Source organism: Neophocaena asiaeorientalis, unplaced genomic scaffold, assembly GCF_003031525.2.
Source record: "Neophocaena asiaeorientalis asiaeorientalis breed wild unplaced genomic scaffold, Neophocaena_asiaeorientalis_V1.1 scaffold202, whole genome shotgun sequence".
Classification (NCBI taxonomy): Eukaryota; Metazoa; Chordata; class Mammalia; order Artiodactyla; family Phocoenidae; genus Neophocaena; species Neophocaena asiaeorientalis.
This window is the reverse complement of record NW_020172627.1, coordinates 1826037-1847327: the sequence shown is the minus strand read 5'-3', so window position 1 is coordinate 1847327 and position 21291 is coordinate 1826037. Positions and strand designations below refer to the sequence as shown.

Genomic DNA, 21291 nt, shown 5'->3' with positions numbered 1-21291 from the left:
ATAGTTAAAACCTCCTTTGTTTCTCTCTGCAAGTTCTTTTCCCTTTCTCCTTCATTGAAGGCAGCATTGTCCTAAGTGTGGCATCTGATTTGGCAGTTATTTTTTTTTCTACATTTTAACTACATATCTATTAACAAGAGATAGCAGTGTTTTCTGCATTTCAAATGATGGAATATGGTATCATAGTGTACATAATATTCTGTAACTTGCTTTATTTTTACTCAGCAGTATGTTGTTGGGATCTAACGATTCTGAATATATACAGAATTGTCTCATTTTAATGCTGATTAGATTCCCTGTATGAATAGCTTACCTTCCTGTGCCAGTACTGCTGGATGTTGGGGAGTTTCTAATGTTTTGCTGTCATAAGCAGTGCTGTGATGGACACAGCCTATGGCTGTCTTTGTGCCCTTGTGATAGGCTGCAGGATAGGGCAGGCATGTTGGAGGTTCCCCGGGTATCGACAAAGAACTCTCCAAGATAGTTAGTTGTACTTTATTTTTCACACCCTGGCCAATGCTTGGTTGATATTGTCAGGCTTTAAAATCTTTGCCTGTCAGATGGCTTTTTTTTTTAATTAAAAAAAATTTTTTTAACGTCTTTATTGGAGTAAAATTGCTTTACAATGGTGTGTTAGTTTCTGCTTTATAACAAAGTGAATCAGCTATACATATATACATATATCCCCATATCTCCTCCCTCTTGCGTCTCCCTCCCACCCTCCCTATCCCATCCCTCTAGGTGGTCACAAAGCACCCAGCTGATCTCCCTGTGCTATGCAGCTGCTTCCCACTAGCTATCCATTTTACATTTGGTAGTATATATTGACCACTCTCTCACTTTGTCCCTGTTTACCCTTCCCCCTCCCCATGTCCTCAAGTCCATTCTCTATGTCTGGTGGTGTCTTGCGAAGCACAGAAGTTTTTAATTTTGATGAAGCCTAAATTAATTTTTTCTGTTTTTGGTGTCATATCTAAGAAGCTAATCCAAGGTTGCAAACATTTACTCCTGTGTTTTCTTCTAAGAATTTTATGGTTTTAGCTCTTACTTTTAGGTTCATGACTTATTTTGAATTGATTTTTGTATATGGTATGAATTAGGGGTCAAGTTTTATTTTTTTGCTTGTGAATAGCCATTTTGTGTTAATTTTCACATACGATGTGAGATAGAGGTCTGATTTCATTATTTTTCATGTGGATGGATATCTGGTTGTCCCAGCACCATTTGTGGAAAAGACTTCTATCCCTATTGAATTGTCTTGGCACCCTGCAAAAACCAATTGACCATACATGTGAGGGTTTATTTCTGGCCTCTCAATTCTATTCCACTGCTCTATATGTCTGTCTTTATGCCACTTCCACACAATCTTGACTACTGTAGCTTTGTAATAAGTTTTAAATTGGAAAATATGAGTCCTCCAGCTTTGTTCTTTTTCTAATTTGTTTTGGCAGTTTTGGATCTTTTGTGCTTTCATGTGAATTTTAGGGTCAGCTTATTTCTGAAAAAAGTTAGCTGTGAAGGGTAATTTCTATAATCATATTAATAGAATCATACTAATTCTGCATCTTGAGGCAGGACCAGTCAATTTCAGGGTTACCTTATTGAGCTTTTGAACCATATGATGTTTAAAGGTAGGCATAAAATAATGGAAGCCTTATGGCTATGTCAGAATATCTTTGTATCTAGATGTCTTTCACTCTTAAAGAGATGTAATTTTTGATGCAATGAAAAGTTGACCAAACTGATAAAATCTTTGTCACTTAAGTTATAGTATATAGATGGTCTATTTGCGTTTTGTAATTTTCGTGCCTTAAACTAGTTACAGTTGTTAATTTGGGTAGGTACATTTGATACCTTGTGATGGCAGTAAAACATGCCTTTGGTTAAAATACCCGTCACCTTGCTGTGAGGTAAAGTAGTCGATTTTTCCTCTCTTCTTAATCACTCTACTCAGACAGGACCTTGTTTCCCTTTTATCTGGTGACCTTGCCCAGAAACATTCCTGTAAGAGTAATATATAGCAAGTTTTGGTGTGTTTAGTGTAGATCATAAATATGAGGTGATTACCAAGGTGCTGATGATAGTTTTACAGTTCTCTAGAGAGAGGAGTCATTGCATTTTTGACCTTCTGATTTTTATTTACTTTGTAAACATACGGGAGGGTTGGGGGAGTCCTCACAATTGTACCAAATATTCATTTCTTATTGTTTTCTTCAAGTTTTTGTCTCTCTCTCTCTATTTTTTATAGTTATATCTAGATATAAAAGTATATTTAAAATATTTTATGATATATTACAAAGCTGTGTTACGTAGCTTTATCATTGTTAGTCTTAATGGTTGCATAATATTCCATCAAATGATACGTCATTTGCTTAGCCATTCCAGTGTTAGAGATTTAAGGAAGTCTCTTTGTGTAAAGCATGTCTAGAGATTTAAGAGTGTTTGTCCCTGTGACTGTCTGTTGTTTGAGCATTGTCAATGTACTTAACAGTAGACCTTGGATATTTAATACAGTTGTGTGTTTTTCTGTCCTTCAAACCTCCAAAGGTATTAATATAGAACTTTACCATGTCACAGCCCACAGGGATGACTTTGCCCAGGATTACAGGAGTTATTGAGAAGTAAGTATTAGATACATATGTGGTGGGATTGGAGGAGTAAAAACAGATCTTTAGTGCAAGGGAAGCAGTTGTTTGGCTAGGTTTTAAATTATAAGTGAATTCTATTTGCTTTGCATTGTCTGTGTCCACATTTTGGAGTAAGAATGCTTCTTTTAAAAGGGCTCTTAAATGTTGCTTATTTAACAGTATTTGGGAATTCTTTACTTAAATGTCACACCCAGCTCTGAGTAACTTGTTTTGCTAAAGAAAAAAATGAAGTTTAAATTTAACATCATATCAATTTTAATATTTTACAGTTAAGTTGATTTTGGGGCTGTTAACATTTATCTCCTTAAAACCTTGCTTTGGCTGGTTCTGTGAGTAATAGGTTTTGTAACCCATACTACTTTAGAACAGGAGGTGTTAATATCAACATTTAGTGTGGTTCCATGTTACAGTCATTACCTAAATGCTAGTATTGAGAGCAAGAAGTAAGAGACCCAGAATCCTGGTAATCCTTTGAGCATCCTTATTTAGGATAAAAGCAAGGAGTACTGCCTAAGCTTTTTAAAAAATTTTTTCAGAGACCAGCAAAGATCACAGAAATCAACCTGTTATTTTGTAATTCATAGTTAAATATTTAGGTGCTACTGAGTTGAAATGGCCGTTATTTAGTGTTTTTTGCATCTTGAATGCTAATATTAGTTTTCCTCCCTGCCAGCTGTTGGAAGTGCTAGGAACAAATAATCTGTGTTTTATGGCCCTCCTGGGTGGTGTTCCACAAAATTAAATTCAAACACTTCTATAATTCGTATTCTAACTGAATCGATATACTTACTGCTGACATTTTTCACAGGAAAGTTTAACAGAATGTCCTATATATTAAGAAAGTTTCTCTATTAATACATTTTAGACATATTTTAAATACTTCCCTCTTACAACAACTGTGGCACTATTTCTTTTCATTCTCAGTGAATTAACTTGTGAAATTTACATAGCACATTATGGCCATAGTGATGGAAGAGGGGTGTAGGGATGGCGTATGTTAAGAGCGGTTACTTCTGTTTCTGTGATCCTGGCTTCTATTTCTGGACTTGGATGCTAGTTAAAAAATGGATGTTTGCCTTATAATTATTCATTAGGCCATCCATATATATTTTGTGTACTTTTTGAACATATATTTCACAATAAATGTAATTGTCAATTCAAAATAAAGAACTTTAAATTCTAAAATTGGTTTGTATAGTGAACTTTTTCAGTAAATGGAATAGTTGTTGAAAGGAAGCCTAAGGTTTTTGGTGACTATTTCATCTTCCTTTCCATGTTTAGTTTTATGTCTGGAATAGAAAAGATAGGAATGAGTAGGTCTCTTATTTCCTCACTTATGTTAGTTAGTTTATGCATAAAGGCTTCCATAAATACCAAAATCAGGTATTTTGTTGTTGTTTTATTTTTACATCTGTGATTGCTAAAAGTGGAGAGTGAGAGATAGGAATACAGGAATGGGAGGTCATTTAAAATAAAAAAATGGAAAAGTTTAAACTTTAAAGTGCAAAGGTTTTATTGTTGTGGTTAGGCTAGAAATATATTCCTCTTTGGAAGCCACTATTTTTTTTTTTAATAAATACAGCATGAAGTTTTTACCTCAGGTCATACGTACACAGTAAATTCTTTATGGCAACTCGGTAATTGTGCATCTCTTGCCTTTGCTGTAGTTATTAAAATATTGAGTATGTATTGTCCTGTCTGCTCGTGTCCTATGACTTGTCAGAGAAAGGTTGTGTAAAGCCTCTTTTCCTGTAAATGAGGATGTGTAAATCTATCAATAATGAACTTGCATTCTTGCTTATGTACTACTTAATTTTAAAAGGTAAATAGGTGTCGTATTGAGTTTTGAAGGATGTGCACTAAGTGGAGCAAACTATTATGCCTAAGTCATCTTTTCCTTCAGAGTTCTTTTTGTGTAGTTTTACATTTAACAAACAGGTATATCAGAATTCTTTGTCCCAAAAATTGAGACGTGTGCTGTTATAGCCATGTTTAACTAAAATGACATTTTTGAACTCATGTGACCATGAGAAACCTTAAAAATTATCATTATTGACAGAACAACAATAGAAACTCAGGGAAAACAAATATAAGCTTGTATTAAAATGGATTACCGAGAAAGTTATCTCACATATATAAAGTAATGGCTAGATGGAATTGTTTTGACTTATATCTTTATTATGGGATAAAAAGTTAAAGTATAATATATTGAAATTATTAGGCAAAAATCATAGTGTAAGTCACCTGTCATTAAGTAGCATAAAATGCAATAGTTGTATGTTTATGCATCACTTGGGCGTCGTATGTGCATTCATAGGTAAGTGGTGTCTTTCAGACTTCCTGGCTTTCCGGTGCGTGCCATAGTATTATGGGCAGCTTATCTAATAATAACTATATCGAATGTACTTAGTACTTTTTTGTATGTTAAAATATTTTTTAAATTTATTTTATTTTCTTTTTGGCTGCACTAGGTCTTCGTTGCTGTATCTGGGCTTTTCTCTAGTTGAGGCAAGCGGGGGCTACTCTTTGCTGCAGTGCACTGGCTTCTCACTGCAGTAGCTTCTCTTGTTGCGGAGCACAGGCTCTAGGTGTGCAGACTCTAGGTGCTCTTAACCACAGTGGTTAAGAATCTGCCTGCCAATGTAGGGGACACGGGTTCGGTCCCTGGTCCGGGAAGATCCCACATGCCGCGGAGCAACTAAGCCTGTGCGCCACAACTACTGAGCCTGCGCTCTAGAGCAGGCAAGCCACAACTACTGAGCCACGTGCCACAGCTACTGAAGTCCTCGTGCACCACAGAAGAAGAAACCCGCATACCACAATGAAGAGTAGCTCCTGCTTGCAGCAACTAGAGAAAGCCCATGTGCAGTAACGAAGACCCAACACAGCCAAAAAATATGTATACACACATATATATAAGAAAAAAATTTTAGAACAAAAATATTAGAGGATTTTTTTCTTTTTTCTCTCTCCATTCCCTTACCCCTACCCCCACCCCACCCCCCATCACCACAATCTCTATAAATGTTTCATGGAACATTAGTGTTTTTTAGACTAGTTTTGGAAAAGCTGAGGTAAGGCAACATGTTGTTAACCACTGTTTCAAATCAGAACAAATGTCATTAACCAATAACCAGTAAAAATTGTGGGCTTTCACAATAGCCTTTTTTTTTTTTTAATAGTGCAGAAGTTAAGTTTCTGAATGTATATAAACACATTACTCCCTAGCTTCCAGTTCCAAGTGGAATTCTTCATAACGAATCTATTTCTGGACCTTTCTTCAAAACTTAAACGATTTAAAGTATCCTTGTTAGTTTTGTCATAAAGAGCCTGTAGCAAATTCCTAATCAAATGAAAGCAGCCTTGAATGTTTCACAAGACTACAGCTAATGTCTTTATTCCTCTAGCTTTCGAACCTCTGATTTGGAGTTCAGTGGAAATTTAACCTTTTTGGACTTCTTCCCTTAGTGACTCACAGTCTCTAGAATCAATAAGGTCTGCATTGCTTTTACAGCTTGACTTGATTTAATTCATGAGAACTGCAGGAGCCAAAAGAAAGCTAATCAGAGTCAGCAAAATATTAAATTTTATATTTGTGTGAAATATGTGGACTTCCTCCTTGGTTTGGTTAATGTATCCTTTGGGTTGGAGCATATGTTGAGGGTCTCATTCATGATTTATTTTAAATAGTGCACCTCTCATAGAATTAATTGCTCCAATTGGAACTAGGCACCTTGCTTTATAAACTTGCTGAGGTATAATGGATAATTAGTCTCAGTTGAGCCCTCTATGCACTAGATCATTGATGAAATTAGAGTTGTTATTATGTGTTTGTGAAACACTGTGTTGTATTTATGTGTGTGGAGGACAAGGAGGATGGAAATTATAGACATCCAAAAGTGAAAATTTATTTAGTAGAATTCCTCCTGTATTCTAATAATGAAATTAATCTAGTACATTAATGTCCTGTAACTCCAACCCTACCTACTCTGTTCAAATAGCTATGGAAGCCGTTACTTTTAAATGTTGCTGTGTCATTGATTTCATTATCTAGAAATCTACTCTGTTGGAGGGGTGATAATAATTTCATGTTGTAATCTCTCCTGTGATTTATATCTCTGTCAACTAGCTCTGAGCTGTTTTCTTTTTTTTTAATGCAATTTGACACCATGCCTTGATTTATAAATCCTGTTAGATTACTTCTCAGATTATTTACTCATCTTATGCTCCTAGTCATTAAAAATAAATTCTGTATTCCTTTTGGTTAAGCTCCTCGTAACACTTTTATCCACATGTAAGATCTCATATTTAACACTAGAAGGATTTTCGTAGTATATATTACCTGAAGATAAAAATAGTAAGAGGAAATAAAAACAATATAAATCTGTTTTTCAAATTTATATACTGTTTTCATGTGTAGCCTGTATAAGCAGTGCAGTAAACTCGGTAGTAAAGACTAAATAGGTCCATTGAATAGGTCCATTGTCCTCGTGATGCAGGGAGTGGTACACCATTAGTGCCATGGTAGCCGAGTGGTGGCTGCATCTTAGAGGACTGAGCCAATAGCTCTTTCCACATTTTACTTTTGGTGCTCATTGTGAAAAATACTCATCCATGATTTATTGCTATGGTAATGACAAGTAATGATTAACTGCACGGGGCAGTCAGATTCTAAGCTGTCAGAGCAATTATTCTTTACAGTGTTAAAGAAGTTTTTAGTAAGCCGCGTGGCATAGTACCTTGTTGCCTCCGTTGCTCTTTGATTACATGAAAAGCACTACAAAAACATTTTCTGCAAGAAGAACCATTTCCAGCATAGTGAAATATAGAATATTTTCAAATGCACTCCCAAGCTATGCTATTGGTCTAATCTGCCTTAGCCCTGGGAAGCCCAGCTTAGATATAAACAAGGTGTCTTAATCCATTCAGGCTGTTTTAACAGAATAGACTGGGTGGTTGATTTATTTCTCACAGTTCTGGACACTGGCAAGTTCAAGATCAAGGTGTTGGCAGATTCAGTGTCTGGTGAGGACCTGCTTCCTGATTCATAGATGGCTGTCTTCTTGCTGGGTCCTCACAAGGTGGAAGGAGCAAGAAAGCTCTCTGAGGTCTCTTTTATAAGGGCACTAAATCCCATTTAAGATGGCCTCACCTTCATGACCTAATCACCCCAAGGTCCCACCTCCAAATACTACCACATTGGAGGAATAGGTTTCAGCATACGAATTTTGGGGGGACAAAACATTCTATCTATAGAACCAGAGCATCTTCTTCCATTGGGAGTGGAATTTAAAAGTACTTACTGTCACAGCACACTGGGTTGAGCAGCCGTATAAATAGCCTCTTTCCCCATGGTTGACTTTTGGCTCCTTTTTTAACCCTTTCCTTTTCCCTGGCCGACTGCTTAAGCTGCAGACCATTTTATCTTCACGTCACATGCAAACCCTTATCCATTCCAGGCTTAACCCTGTCTCCTCCTGGACTTACCCCTTCTACAAAGTTCACCTTGTAGATAACCTGCTCAGTGTTTGATGCGACATCCTACTTGGTTATCTGTGGTAGAGACAGTGGTGGTGCTTATTATTGACATCTTTACTATGTACTAAGTACAGTGTAAGCAGTATATTTTATCCCATTTGATTCTCACAAATACCCCATTATGTAGACATTGTATTTTACAAATAAACAACTAAAAATTCAAGGCTTAGAGAGTTTAAGTAGTTTGTTCAAGTGATGAAGCCAGGATTTCAACCCAGGTGCCACTCACTCCAGAGTCTTAGCTCTTAACGACTATAATCTGTTGTGGTAGTTCTCATCCGTGAGTTATTCTGCTTCCCAGGGGACCTTTGGCAAGGTCTGGAGACATTTTAGATTCTCACAACTGGGGGAGAGGTGCTACTGGCTTCTGGTGGGTAGAGGGCATGGATGCCACTAAACATCCTATGATGAACAGGATGACACTCGTGGTGACAAAGAATTATGCAACCCAAAAGGTCAGTAGTGCCTAGATCAGGTAACCCTGCTCTTCTGCAGTGGTTCTCGAGGTTTGGTCCCTGATCCAGCAGCATCACCTGGGAACTTGTTAGAAATGTAAATTCTCCTGCCCTACCCTGAACCTTGCAAATTAGAAACTCTCTGGGGGTGAGGCCCAGCCATCTTTGCTTTAACAATCCCCTAGCTAATTCCGATAGATGTGAAAGTTTGAGAACTGCTCTACTGTACCATCTTTCTCAAACCTCTCCTTGAAGAGTGCCTGTTCCTCAACTTTTTACCTTGGCTAAAGGAGCTTTTCCTATTGGCAGTTTTTCCTTCTCAAGTAGAACTTGCTGGAATGAAGAGGAGGAGTTGTTTTTCTCCTCAGCCCCCACTGCTGATTCGTGTCCATTGTTGAATTGTTTGGCCATGACCTAGATCTGTGAAAACCCAGGCTGATACCTGTAGAGCTGGGCTGAGGTGTGTCTCCTCTTATCTGTGCCCTGTGGTGCATGCCATCAGAGCTAGCCTTTGACTTAGCACCTAGAGAGGAACCGAGTCAGTCAAACATACTGCCCAAACATTAGGTCAGCTGGAAATGATTCAGTTAAGGGACAGAATTGTCCTAGAAACCAATTAACTAAATCTAGGGAGGCCTGAAAAGGTCAAAGATTTGAATTATAAGTAGAAAGAAGCGGAGCCTGGGAAAAATCCTCTTAAAAAAAGGCGGCTTTAGTGGCCTATGGCCTTAGATCTGGCATCATTAAAAGCACTGACTTAGGGAGGGTACCTACCAATGTCCAATAGCCTTTGTTCAGTTGATAATCATGTTGATGACCTATGAACTAGTCTGACTCAGACCTATATGTGAGACTCTCTACTGTATTAACCTATGATCACAAATTGGATCTGGTTATGCCCTGGGCCAGTTCCTTCTCTAACATCATTAACTCTGCATTTCTTTCCTACCATAGCCTCCTAGTTTTCTACTCACTTATTCCTATAGCACTTGCTGTTTTTAAGGCTACTGCTTCCATCCCTTTTCTTTTGGGCCACTGTTTTCCAGGTTGTGTTGTTCTAATACTTTTAAATAAAGGGTTGAATGGTCAAGTTAGTTTGCTACACGTTATGTCCTCCTACTGGGAATAGTTCTGAGGAGTCTTATAGTGAAGAAATCTGCTTAGTTTTGGTTAACTAAACATTTTCCCCAAACTTATTTATAAACAAAGCCTCCTTCTATGTAACGGCGTATGATTTCCCTCGTAGGTAATGTCCCATGGAACACACCTTGCAAAACAGTTGTAATCTATTGGCCTTTTCCTGCCTTCCTATCTTTTCCTGCCCAGCCTGGTACCTGCACATTTGACCCTTGAACAACATGGGTTTGAACTGCGTGGGTCACTGATACGTGTGTTTTTTTCAATAGTAAGTACTACAGTGCTGCGCGATCAACAGTTGGTAGAATCTGAAGGAGTTAGCGGTGGGGGCTGAGGAGAATAACAGCTCCTCCTCTTCATTCTAACAGGTTCTACTTGAGAAGGAAGAACTGCCGAGAGGAAAAACTCCTTCAGGCAAGGTAAAAAGTTGAGGGACAGGTACTATTCCAGAACCATGGATATGGGGGAACCGTGGATACACAGGGCCAAGTATAAATTATATGCAGGTTTTCGGCTGTGCGGAGGGTCTGTGCCTCTACCTCCTGTGTTGTTCAAGGGTCAACTGTAGCCTACCTTTTAAATCTAGTTACTCCTTGGCACTTAACATAGTGCCAAGAGCTTTAAATACCACTTAATGCTGGGCACACTCAAATCTTTATCTTAAGCTCCTTCTCTCTGTCAGCTTCTTATATTAAGACATAATAAATTTACTTCCTAAACACTTCTTGAGGCTCACCTCTATTTCTGTTATACTTGTCTAATCCATGCTGTCATCATGACTCAGATGGTATATTGCAGCAGTCATCCAGCTGACCCCCATGTTCAGTGGCGCTCCCTTCAAATCCATCCTTCATGCTCCTCACCCACAGTGAGCTATCTGAAGCATATATCTTCAAACCCTATGTGGCACCTCATCTATTTTCAGTTCTGTTGGATGATGTTTATGGTATTCCCTGGCCTTGCCTCTACCCATTTCTCCAGCATCACTTGATACTGAGCTTCTCCATAACTGATATTCTAATGACTGAATTCCTAAAGGTTCTCTGGCATGCTGTTGGCTTGTTCTTAATCCATCCTTCCAGACTTAGCTCAGTCTTTATCTCCTCTGGGAACTCTTTTCTGTCCTCCCAGCCTCTACTAAAGACTCCACTCTGTGCTCACAGTAGTACCTGTGCCTGCCTCCATGCGCTTGCCACATAATGCATGATCTTTCTATAAAATGTCTGCATCCTTCATGAGGCTGAACCTCTCCAGGGCATCTTAGTGTTTTCTAGCTTATGGCTGGTGCTCAGTAAGTGTTTCTTGAACTAACTTCAGTATACTTAAGGAGAGTAGATCAGCACACAGAAATGTGGGTCTTAAGCCACAGCCTCTTACTGAAAGATTTAGGAATTATTTGTGTAAAGTGACAGTTGACCATTTGAGATTGGCAGTTGGTAGAGAGAAAAGATGAGGCGTGTACACATGACCCTTATGTCTGTTTATATGGCATTTTTACCCTAAAAATTTTCTGGAGGACAGAGACCTCGCTTTGCGCTGTTTACCTTTATTTATTTAAACACAGTGCGCATATTGAGCACTGTGTTTATTCCTCACAGTGCTCAATATGACATCCTGGGCAAAGTGGACACTCAATACGTGCTTGAACTAAATGTCAACATACTACTAACGATAAGCCTAACTTGAGTTAAGTATAAAGTAGAGGCTGGATCAATTGGGCTGTTCTCTGTCTTGGATTTCTGAGCTTAGCTAATTCACAGTTCAGGGGCTCGTTTACCTTTTTATTTTCTCTATGTGAGAAAAGAATGAATGCCCCAGATGATAAATTGAACCTGAGCTCGTAATCCGTTTTATTTGATGTAGCTAACTGGTGTACCAGTCGTCACATGTCTTCAGTTTTTATAGGCTATAAAGCCAAAAATTATTTCAAAAGGGATATTTTACCATTTTCAAACTCATCTGTATTTTCAAATGAATTGCAGTTACCAAAAAGTAATCCAATGCAATGGAATAAAATTAGGTGCATTTAAGAATCCCCAAACAAAATGGTGCAGGTCCAATTATATGTATTTGCACCATCCAGCTGTACATGTGTCTGGGAACCTTTGGCTCTTCCTTGGATTGCTCTGGAGACTATTTCTATTTCATTGGAGTGGAGTAAAGAGTAGGACTAGATTTGTGTTGTCCAAACAAGAAGCCAATAGCGATATGTGGCTATTTACATGGAAATTAATTAAAATGAAATAAAATTTGAAATGCAGCTGCTCAGTCACACAGGCCACATTTCACATGCTCAGTCAACACATGTGGCTGGTGGCTACCGTCTTGGACAGTGTAGAAAGTTCTGTTCTGCCCTGGATGAGATCATCTCTAAGGTTTCTTCTGCATCTGATATCTTGCTAGTCTTGCTACCTAGGAGCTGGTACTGGTCAGATCTCCTCACAGGGAACTTCAGAGATTTCCCAACATTCTTTGATCACATTTTGAATTTTTTCTAGATTGGATGTTACCTGTAATAATTGAGTTGCTGAGTAGAACTTGGTCAATTTCTTAAAAAGATATTTTCATTTAATGGTATTTGTGGGTTTTTTTTCCCCCTCCCAAAAGTCTGCCACCAGGGGGTGCCCTCAAACCTTTTGGGAAATATGTTTGTTTCAGCCTTATTAATAAGAGTGAAGTTTGGACTATAATATTGACTATTCATACTGGATAATTTAAGAATTAAATTAAGAATTAAGTGTTATAATATGTAGGTATGCACATTACTTGATTCGCATGGCAAATTACTTTCCTAGTGGTGTGAGTGCGAGAAGCTGTCATTGAACTATCTTAAAAATTAGGTAAAAGTAAAAATAAGTAATTTTAAAGTATTTCTTACAGTTCAAATTTTTTTTTTTTTTTGCAGTACGCGGGCCTCTCACTGTTGCGGCCTTGCGGAGCACAGGCTCCGGACGCGCAGGCTCAGCGGCCATGGCTCACGGGCCCAGCCGCTCCGTGGCATGTGGGATCCTCCCAGACCGGGGCACGAACCCGCGTCCCCTGCATCAGCAGGCGGGCTCTCAACCACTGTGCCACCAGGGATGCCCCAAAAATATTTTTATTAAATTTAAAACTGTTAACTATAGTAAAAGAATGAAGTTATTGTTCACTTATATTTCTCAGACAAATTAAGTCCATTTTGCTTCCAGGACAAGAAAACTTCCATTAACCATTAGCTATTTCTCTGAAATCTTGTCATGCTGAGTTTGATTGCCTGTCTATAAAAGATGGATAATAGTCTGACTATATGGTATTGAAAATATCTGTTGGCTTGTGTGTAATAGCATTGTGGTTTGGTGCTGTTTGCTAGAGTGATTGATGGTTATGGCCATGTAGTCATACAGTAATAGGAGTGAGAGATGAGAAAGACCTATCAGAGCATCTTGTGCTAGTCTGAGATCATTCCCTAAAGAATAATCATTTACCATGACGGTATTGAGAAGTAAATTCTTCTAGGAGACAGAGGATAATAAGGGTGTGTTATTATGTTTTATCCTTCTAAGGCAAAAATAATTTGTGCGTTTTATTATTAGCATGAAAAAGATAATGATTACTGTTTAGAGAAGAGCTTCCTTCATGTGTCATAAACCTACACAATTTTGTTCTTCATGTTTAATCTAATGAAATTTGTATAGGAAATAGTGTGACTGGTTTTGATTAGAGGCATATTTTGTTTCAAGAACTGGATGATGGTATTCTTCCTAAAGTGTTTGTGTTCCAAAATTAGTTGTCACTTATTTGGGTTTTGGAGTATATGATGGTGAAATTTCCACACCCATCTACAAAAGTCTGTGAATTTTAAGCCACTAATGGCTTGTTTCCTGAAGTGAGAAACTAGTTCATAGTTCTGTCCTGAGAAACAGAACAAGGATTGGGAGAGTGGAAGTGGAGTTGAGGTAACCTGCCGAAGGGCTCTTTCTCACTTCATCGTTACTTCCTCTTCCCTTTACTGGCTAATAAGAGTTTGGCTATGGGATTGGAGGTTAAGAATCTCTTTGATTCTAGAGACACTGCTTTGGGAAAGATCCCAATGTTCTCCTTACTTGCTGCAAGTAATAATAAATCCTTCATTCCCCTGGGCGGGGGAAGAAAAGAATAAAAGGAGATTCTAATGCTTGGCACTCTTTTACTCCTGCTGGCGCCCATTGATGGGGAGAAAAAGTAAGTGTATAGCAACCTGATTTATCCCATATTAAACAACTGTTAATTTAATGACAAATACAGATTATTTCTAGTGTAAGTTACAGGACAAATACTTCAAAGGATCTTTTGTATTATCCTTAAAACAGATCATTTCAAGTGCTTCTAGTGAGTTGTGATCTTCATCAGTGCTTCTCAGGTTTGAGTCATAGCATTTTGAAAATTACTTAGGAAGCTCTTAATAGCTATTTGAAGAGAAAACCAAACCAAGGGACAATAGAGAGACAGGGTGGCTTCTCAGCACATCACCTTGCCTCGCCACCATATTCATTTTGTACCTCTTTTGTTGCCATAATATAAAATTTTTGGAAGTCTTATTTAAGTCCAGAAATTAGTTCACTAATTTGTGAAATGTGCCTTCTTAAATATGAAAATATTAGACTGGCTATTTCCTGAAAACCAATTGGACTTTATTAAAATTTGGAGAACATTTTTATTAAAGCCATAATTGTCATGGGTGATACACATGAGAGATCACCCTGTGGTTGGCTTGTCAGACTTGCATGAGCTTTCAGAAATTAAGGGGAATGAGTGAGTTTGTTTTCTTGTAAGCTGTCACATTCTTCTCTTCAAAGTGTCAGCCTGAATTGTGCACAAGTAAATGTTAGAAACATTCACCTTCTCCAGTTGATTTTTTTATCCTTACATAACTTAGTGCTATAATTATTTTTTTCCTCTAATGTTTAATTTTTGTAGTCTAAAAACATGTCTGAAGAAGAGGTGGGTCTGAAAGATCTTAATAATTCTGACTTATGTTCTTTCTTTTTAATCTTTGTAATATGAACCTGTCTCTCGAACTTGGGAAACTCTGGAGGTAGTTCCAGTAAGTTTTTTAGGTGTATTATAGAAAACTCAGTTCATATGCAGTTTAATTTACTAAAAAAAAAAAAAAAAAAAACCTCTTGAGGGAGATTCTGATAGGCAGTAGAGAGAAGGAAGAGGGAGAGCTTGGTAAAATTACCTAGCTGTGGTAGAAAGTGTCAGTTAATTTAACAAATATTTTTATTGAGAACATTACATTTGAGTATGTTTTAGCATAGTGAATCAATGTCAATCTTGTATGAAAGGAACTTCTAGTAAACTCTAGAATGCATGTCCATAAATAACTACAACATAAAGCAGGAAGTCTTAAGTGTCTTGTGAAAAAACAGACAATTAAATTATAAGAGGAAGAGTTACCTTCTAGTTGGTGCGTCCATTTAGATAGACTTTGAAGCAGTGTATTGTTTGAGTAAGACATTAAAAGATTAGGTAAGTTTTAGAGTAGGAAAGATATTCCAGGCGTAGCACAGATTGTATTTGTGGAAGCACAGGTAGGAGCTAGAGAAGAGTAAATTGCTGAAATGTCTAGTATGTAAAATGCACAGAAGGTAGTTTGAGAGACAGAGAGAGCCCTAAGTAAGACTAGATAAGCATCTAGGGCCAGGTAGCTTGATTATTAATTGAAGGATTTGTACTGTACTGAAAAGGCAAGGAAAAGCCATTGAAAGCTTTCAGGTGGAACAGGGACACACCAGGGTGTACTTGGGCTAAAACTGAAGGTGGGCTAGCGGCAGGGCAACAGTTAGATTACTGTAGTAATCTTGGTGAGACTGGATGAGGGGCTGAGTCAGGGTAGTTTAGTAGTGATTAAGAGGACGTAATGAATATGTGACGCCGCTGGATCAGTCAGTAGGACTGGCAGTTAATTGACATGGGGGTGTTGAAAGAAAGAGGAGGCTCCAGAAAGGGCATAAATTACTGGCCCAGTAGATAATAATACTTTGCATTTATATATGGGGCTTTAGAATTCATAAAACATGGTTATGGCTGAGCATTCATAACTCTGTAAGGTAAACAGAGTTCGAATTATCCTTATCATTCCATTCCAGTTTCTTGGCCAAGTGATCCGTTCTCTAAAATACCCTTCCTTGTGAACCTGGGAAGAAAAGTCCTGGCATCTAGTCCCGATGTATGGCCATTAAGTTTGAATGTGGGAAATTGGCTTTACATTCTTTGAGCTTCAGTTTCTCCAGATGTCCTTCTACTTTCTGTTTTGCAGGGATGCTTGCAGGATAAAATGTAATTTAAAAATTTTCATCAACTCTATTCAGCAAATTATAACCAGTACTAAATATTATGCTTGGTACTAGAATACAAGATGTATAAAATACAATCCTTGCTTTTGCAGTGTCACAGATTAGAGAAGGAGAGGAGAAGAACATGTAAATAAATAATTATAATAAACCATAATAAGTGCTGTACTACAGGTATGTGCATGTGACTATAGGGTCACATGAGGAAGAAGGAATTAGGAAAGTCAAGGGAGGCTTCACAAGGAGATGTGAACTTAGTCTTGACACATAATTAGTGGTTTAACTGTAGTAAAAGGTTAAACAAGGCAGAGGGTACAATATGCATCATCACCATAATAGTAGCCACTATTTGAAAGCTTCTGAAAGCCAAGGAATTCCAAGGATTGCCCGTAGGCACCAGAAGCTTGGGAGAGTCAAGGAAAGATTCTTTCTGAGAGCCTTCAGAGGGAACATGACCCTGTTAGCACCTTGATTTCAGAATTCTAGCCTCCAGAACTGTGAGAGAATGAATCTTTGTTTTTCTAAGCCACCCAGTTTGTGATAGTTACAGCAGCCCAAGGAAACTAATATGGTGTGGTCCTGGCATAAGAATCAAATTGATCACTGGAAAACCCATAAAACCCGGAAATAGACCCATACTTATACAATCATTTGATTTTCAACAAAGGTGCCAAAGCAATCGATGGGGGAAAGAAACATCTTTCAACAAACGGTGCTGGGAAAATTGGGTTTCTTTATGGGGGAAAAAAATGAACTTCAACTCTTTGTATACAGCATACATAGAAAATAACTAAATGCAAAAGCTAAAACCATAAAGATTCTAGAAGAAAGCATCTTTGTGACTTAGGGATAGACAAAGATTTCTTAGGACACAGAAAGCATTAAGCATAAAAGAAAAAAATTAATAAATACTTATCAAAAGACATTAAGAAAGTGAATACACAAGCTAAAGACAAGGAGAAAATATTTGCAAAGCATATATATTTATCTGACAAAGGATTTATGTTTAGAATATATAAAGAACTCAATTTAAAAATAAGACAAACCACCCCATTAAAAAAAATTAAAAGAGTTTAAAAGACAGGTCACAAAGAAAGATATACAAATGACCAATTAGCACATTAAAACATGCTCAGTGTCATTTGTCATTGGGGAAATGCCAGTTAAAACTAGAATGAAGTATTAGTGCACAGGCACTAGAAGGGCTAAAACTAAAATGAATAGATGTAGCTAGAGATGTGGAGCAACTGGAACTCTCATACTTTGTTGTTGGGTTTGTAAAATGGTACTACCACGTTGGAAAAAGGTCTCGCAGTTCTTTAGAAAACTAAACATATACCTGCTCTATGACCTATGCATTTCATTTCCTTTCTAAACCTACCCAAGAGAAATTAATATATGTATACACAAAAAATTCTGTGTTTATAGAAGAATGTCTATAGCAGCTTTACTTATAATAGCCAAATCCTGGAAATAGTGCAGTTGTCTATGAACAAGAGAATGAATAAACAAATTGTGGTATAATTATACAATAGAATAAAACAATAGAAGGGAACAAAATCACTGATACACACAACATAGATGCATCTCAAAAGCACAGTGCTGAGGGGAAAAAAAAAGCCTTACATAATACAGTACATGTCACATGTTTCCAATATATGAAGTTTTACAAGAGACAAAACTAATCTATGGTAGAAGAAAATTTAGAACAGTGGTAGTCTCTCAGATGTGGGAAAGTTGCCTGGGAAGGGGCATGAGGGAACCTTCTAGGGTGATAGTGTAATAATATCCTGTGTCTTGATAGGGATTTAGTTTATGCAGGTGTATGCATTTGTAAAATGTCATTGAATGGTACACTTAGGGTTAGTTCATTTCATTGAATGTAAATTTTACCTCAAAATGAAAAAACTTGTAAACAAATGTTAAATTATATTTATATGGAGGCTGAAGTGGTCAGGGTGAAATGTACTGATGCCCCCAACCTACTTCAAAATGCATTTAAAAAATGGATTGATGGATGGATAGATAATGCGACAAAAACAGAGTAAAATGTTAACTGTAGAAACTGAGTTTATGGGTGTTCAGTGTATAGTTATTTTAGCTTTGCTGTATTTTTGAAATTTTTCATAATGCTGGGAAAGTTAATTGCCATCAATAAGGAATGGTTAAAATTGTATATCCATACTGTGGAAAATACTGTATAGCATTTATTCTATTACGTGGAAAGACTTCTAAGGCTTTTTCTTAAGGCAAAAAACAAGTTGCAAAAAATATAGTATACCATTTAGTTTAAAAATTAATGTAACAGAAAGCTAAATTTCTGTATGCACATATGTAGAAATGCTTAGAAGTAGTTTGGGAAGGAGACAAGCATCTGTTTGTCTGAGAAGTAGTTTGGAATTGGGGATTTGTGGTTAAGAAGAGCTTTGACTTCATCTGAATGGTTTGACATTTTTAAGGCAAGAATGTATCCACGTATTAAAAATTAATAGAAAAGAAGAATTAAGGCTCATCACAGAGGAGTTTGTATACATGGGGATAAAAAGTTCAACATCATTAGTAATTAAATAAACATAAATTAAAATAATAGTGGTGTCAATTTAGTCTATCAGATTGTGAATAAAACAAGAATACGAGAATTCACAGTATTAGTAAGGTATGGAGTTGAGTACTTTCATATACAGCACCAGAATATAAATTGATAGAACCTTTCTGGAAGGTGATTAGACAGCATATAGTAAAAACCTTTAAAAAAAAAAAAGCCTATGCTTTTTGATATAACGTTTTCACTTATAGAGATATTCAAATAGTTGCAGAAAGATGTATGTACAAGGATATTCATTGCAATGGTAATTTTAAGAGTGGAAAATTGGCAACAACCTGTAAATCTATCATAACAGAATTAGGTAGGGAAATAAGGTATGGTGTGTCCAAATTGTTAATAATACTCAGCTACTGAAAATGGTGATATAGGATTATATTTATTTACACGGGAAAATGTCCACTATGTAAATGAAAACAAAATACAGACTGGAAGGATATATGCCAAAATGTTAGCAGTATATATATTGATAGTGGGTTTGTGGGTGGTATTTATTTTCTTTTTGTTTATGTTAATTTGCTACAATGAAAATACATGACTTTTTAAAAAACATTTTGTTGCTAGTGATGTTTATGAAGACTACACAGCAAAGTGGAAAATTCTTTTGTCTAATGAAAAAATTATACAGAATTGTTAGAGTAACGTGATTTTAAGTAATTTTTTCTGTGTGAGAAGGAAAACAAATACCTAAGTGTAACAAACACTTAAATGGTTATATTAACTTTAGGATCATAGGACTATGAGGTTTTTCACCTTGTCTATTTAGATTTTGGGATGATATATGTTTTATGTTAAAAAATTGTTTCATAAAATTTATTCTAGACCTTTTGTATAAACTTTCTTGAAATTTTTTATTAAAGAAGAGTATTAGTAACTTTAAAAATTTTTACTAGGGTCTACCTAGGTTTACATCAATAGATAACATGGAGTGACTTGAGGTGTTTATTATATTTGTTGATTTGTGACTGATTAAAAAGCTGTTTCCTATGAACTCTTTGAAGAAGTAGATCTATGGAAATATTCTCCTTCACTAAAATATCACTAGTTTTCTGATTTTACCGGCTACAGATTTCACTTCCCCATTCAAAGTTCAGTAATATTATTTATTTAGTACTGTCTGTGTGCCAGGCACTGTACTTAGTCATGCATGAATATGCCTTTAGTATTAGAGCACAGTTCACAGATTTAGTTTTAGTTGATCAAGCATTCTAAGAAAGAAGAAATAATTACAAATCTCTTTTCTATATGTAAGCTTCTAGATATTTAAATCATTCATCATGTTTTGACATTTGACAAATTAAGTTGCTCTATTTTAGTAGTTTGTTAATGCTTCCATCTGCTAAGGAAGAATGATAGCTTCTCCACGACCACTGTGATGATATTGCAATAATTACTATCCTTCAAGGTGAAGGCTGATATATTGAGAGGATCACAGAAAGAGTATAGGACTTTCTGCTTTGAGATTCATGAGGTCAGTGATCATGTCTGTTATTGTTTACAGTTCTGTTGTCAGTCCTGGCACAGTGTCTGGCATATAATAGACACTTAAATTTACTGGTTAGTTGAATGGATGAACAACTCTATAGTCTAAAGAGAGGAAATGGGTAAAATGGCATTATAATTTTGAAAATCTTTGTATCAGTTCTGAGTGAAACACGTACATAATCAACTTTTGGGATGAGAATAGAAGGATGGTATGTACACACATGCACACACACACAAACACTTGTCATATATAATTATGCAGACCCTCCAATAGAGGCCAGGGAGAATTTAATCATCATATAAATGCTTAATTTCCTTATAATCATCATCATCGTTAAAAATAATATAATATATGATATATTATAAATAAATATTTATTATTTAAGGCTCTTCTTCCCTTGAAGTTAAGCAGTGATTTACATTTTAAAAACCTTTTAATACTAATGTCTTGGTTTGCATTGTATAGATTAATAAATTGTGCAGATTAATAAATAGTAAATAATTTGTAAAAGGTAAGATTTGCTTAAAGATGCTAATAATATATGAGAGGGCATAAGATTATACTAGTTTTTTAAATTATGCATTCCATCTCAAATGGTAGTTGGGTTGGTTATGTTCTCAAATGACATTTTTTATCTTCCCTTTTGTGTTTTCAAAGCAACGTTAGACATAGGTCTGAAGTGTTGACAGAAGTCCAGTGCAATAATGCTTCATCAGATAAATAAGTGATATTTTAAAGCTTGTGATGGTCAGCAAAGCATGGCAGCAGCTACTCGTATGTCAGTTTTAAAAGACAAGGACAGGTACCCAAAGAAGAAGAAGCTGTCAGCCTATTTAGACACTTAAGGTTAAATGTCTTTAGGTTAAAAATGTTTGGAAAGACACTTCTCCTTATCCCTCTGCTAAATACAGCTGAAAACCCAGGACACTATAAAAGAATAAGAAGACTCTGAAAGGTGGAGAAAAGACTGACCAGCTAGGGTCTGTGGGGCTGTTGGAAAAATATGGCACCTGGGTGGTATCAGCAGAGGCCTGGTGGGGAGCCTGAACTTTCACCCTCTGCACCTGGCCCCCGCCCCCCAACCCAAAGGTATCAAGATGCCTTTCCCCCT

General features: G+C 36.7%; 1 protein-coding gene across 3 annotated transcripts in view; it reads left to right on the top strand.

Annotated features, from left to right (window-relative positions):
* PARG (poly(ADP-ribose) glycohydrolase) overlaps window positions 1-21291 on the top strand; it is a 116563-nt gene that overhangs the window by 24758 nt on the left and 70514 nt on the right. Inside the window, exon 8 of one of the 3 annotated variants that reach the window (XM_024739049.1) lies at window positions 10147-10197. The exons of the other annotated variants lie outside the window; for them this stretch is intronic. Coding sequence (XP_024594817.1) covers window positions 10147-10197 — 51 coding nt within the window. The remainder of the gene's footprint in view (window positions 1-10146; window positions 10198-21291) is intronic. 3 annotated transcript variants of the gene reach the window in all.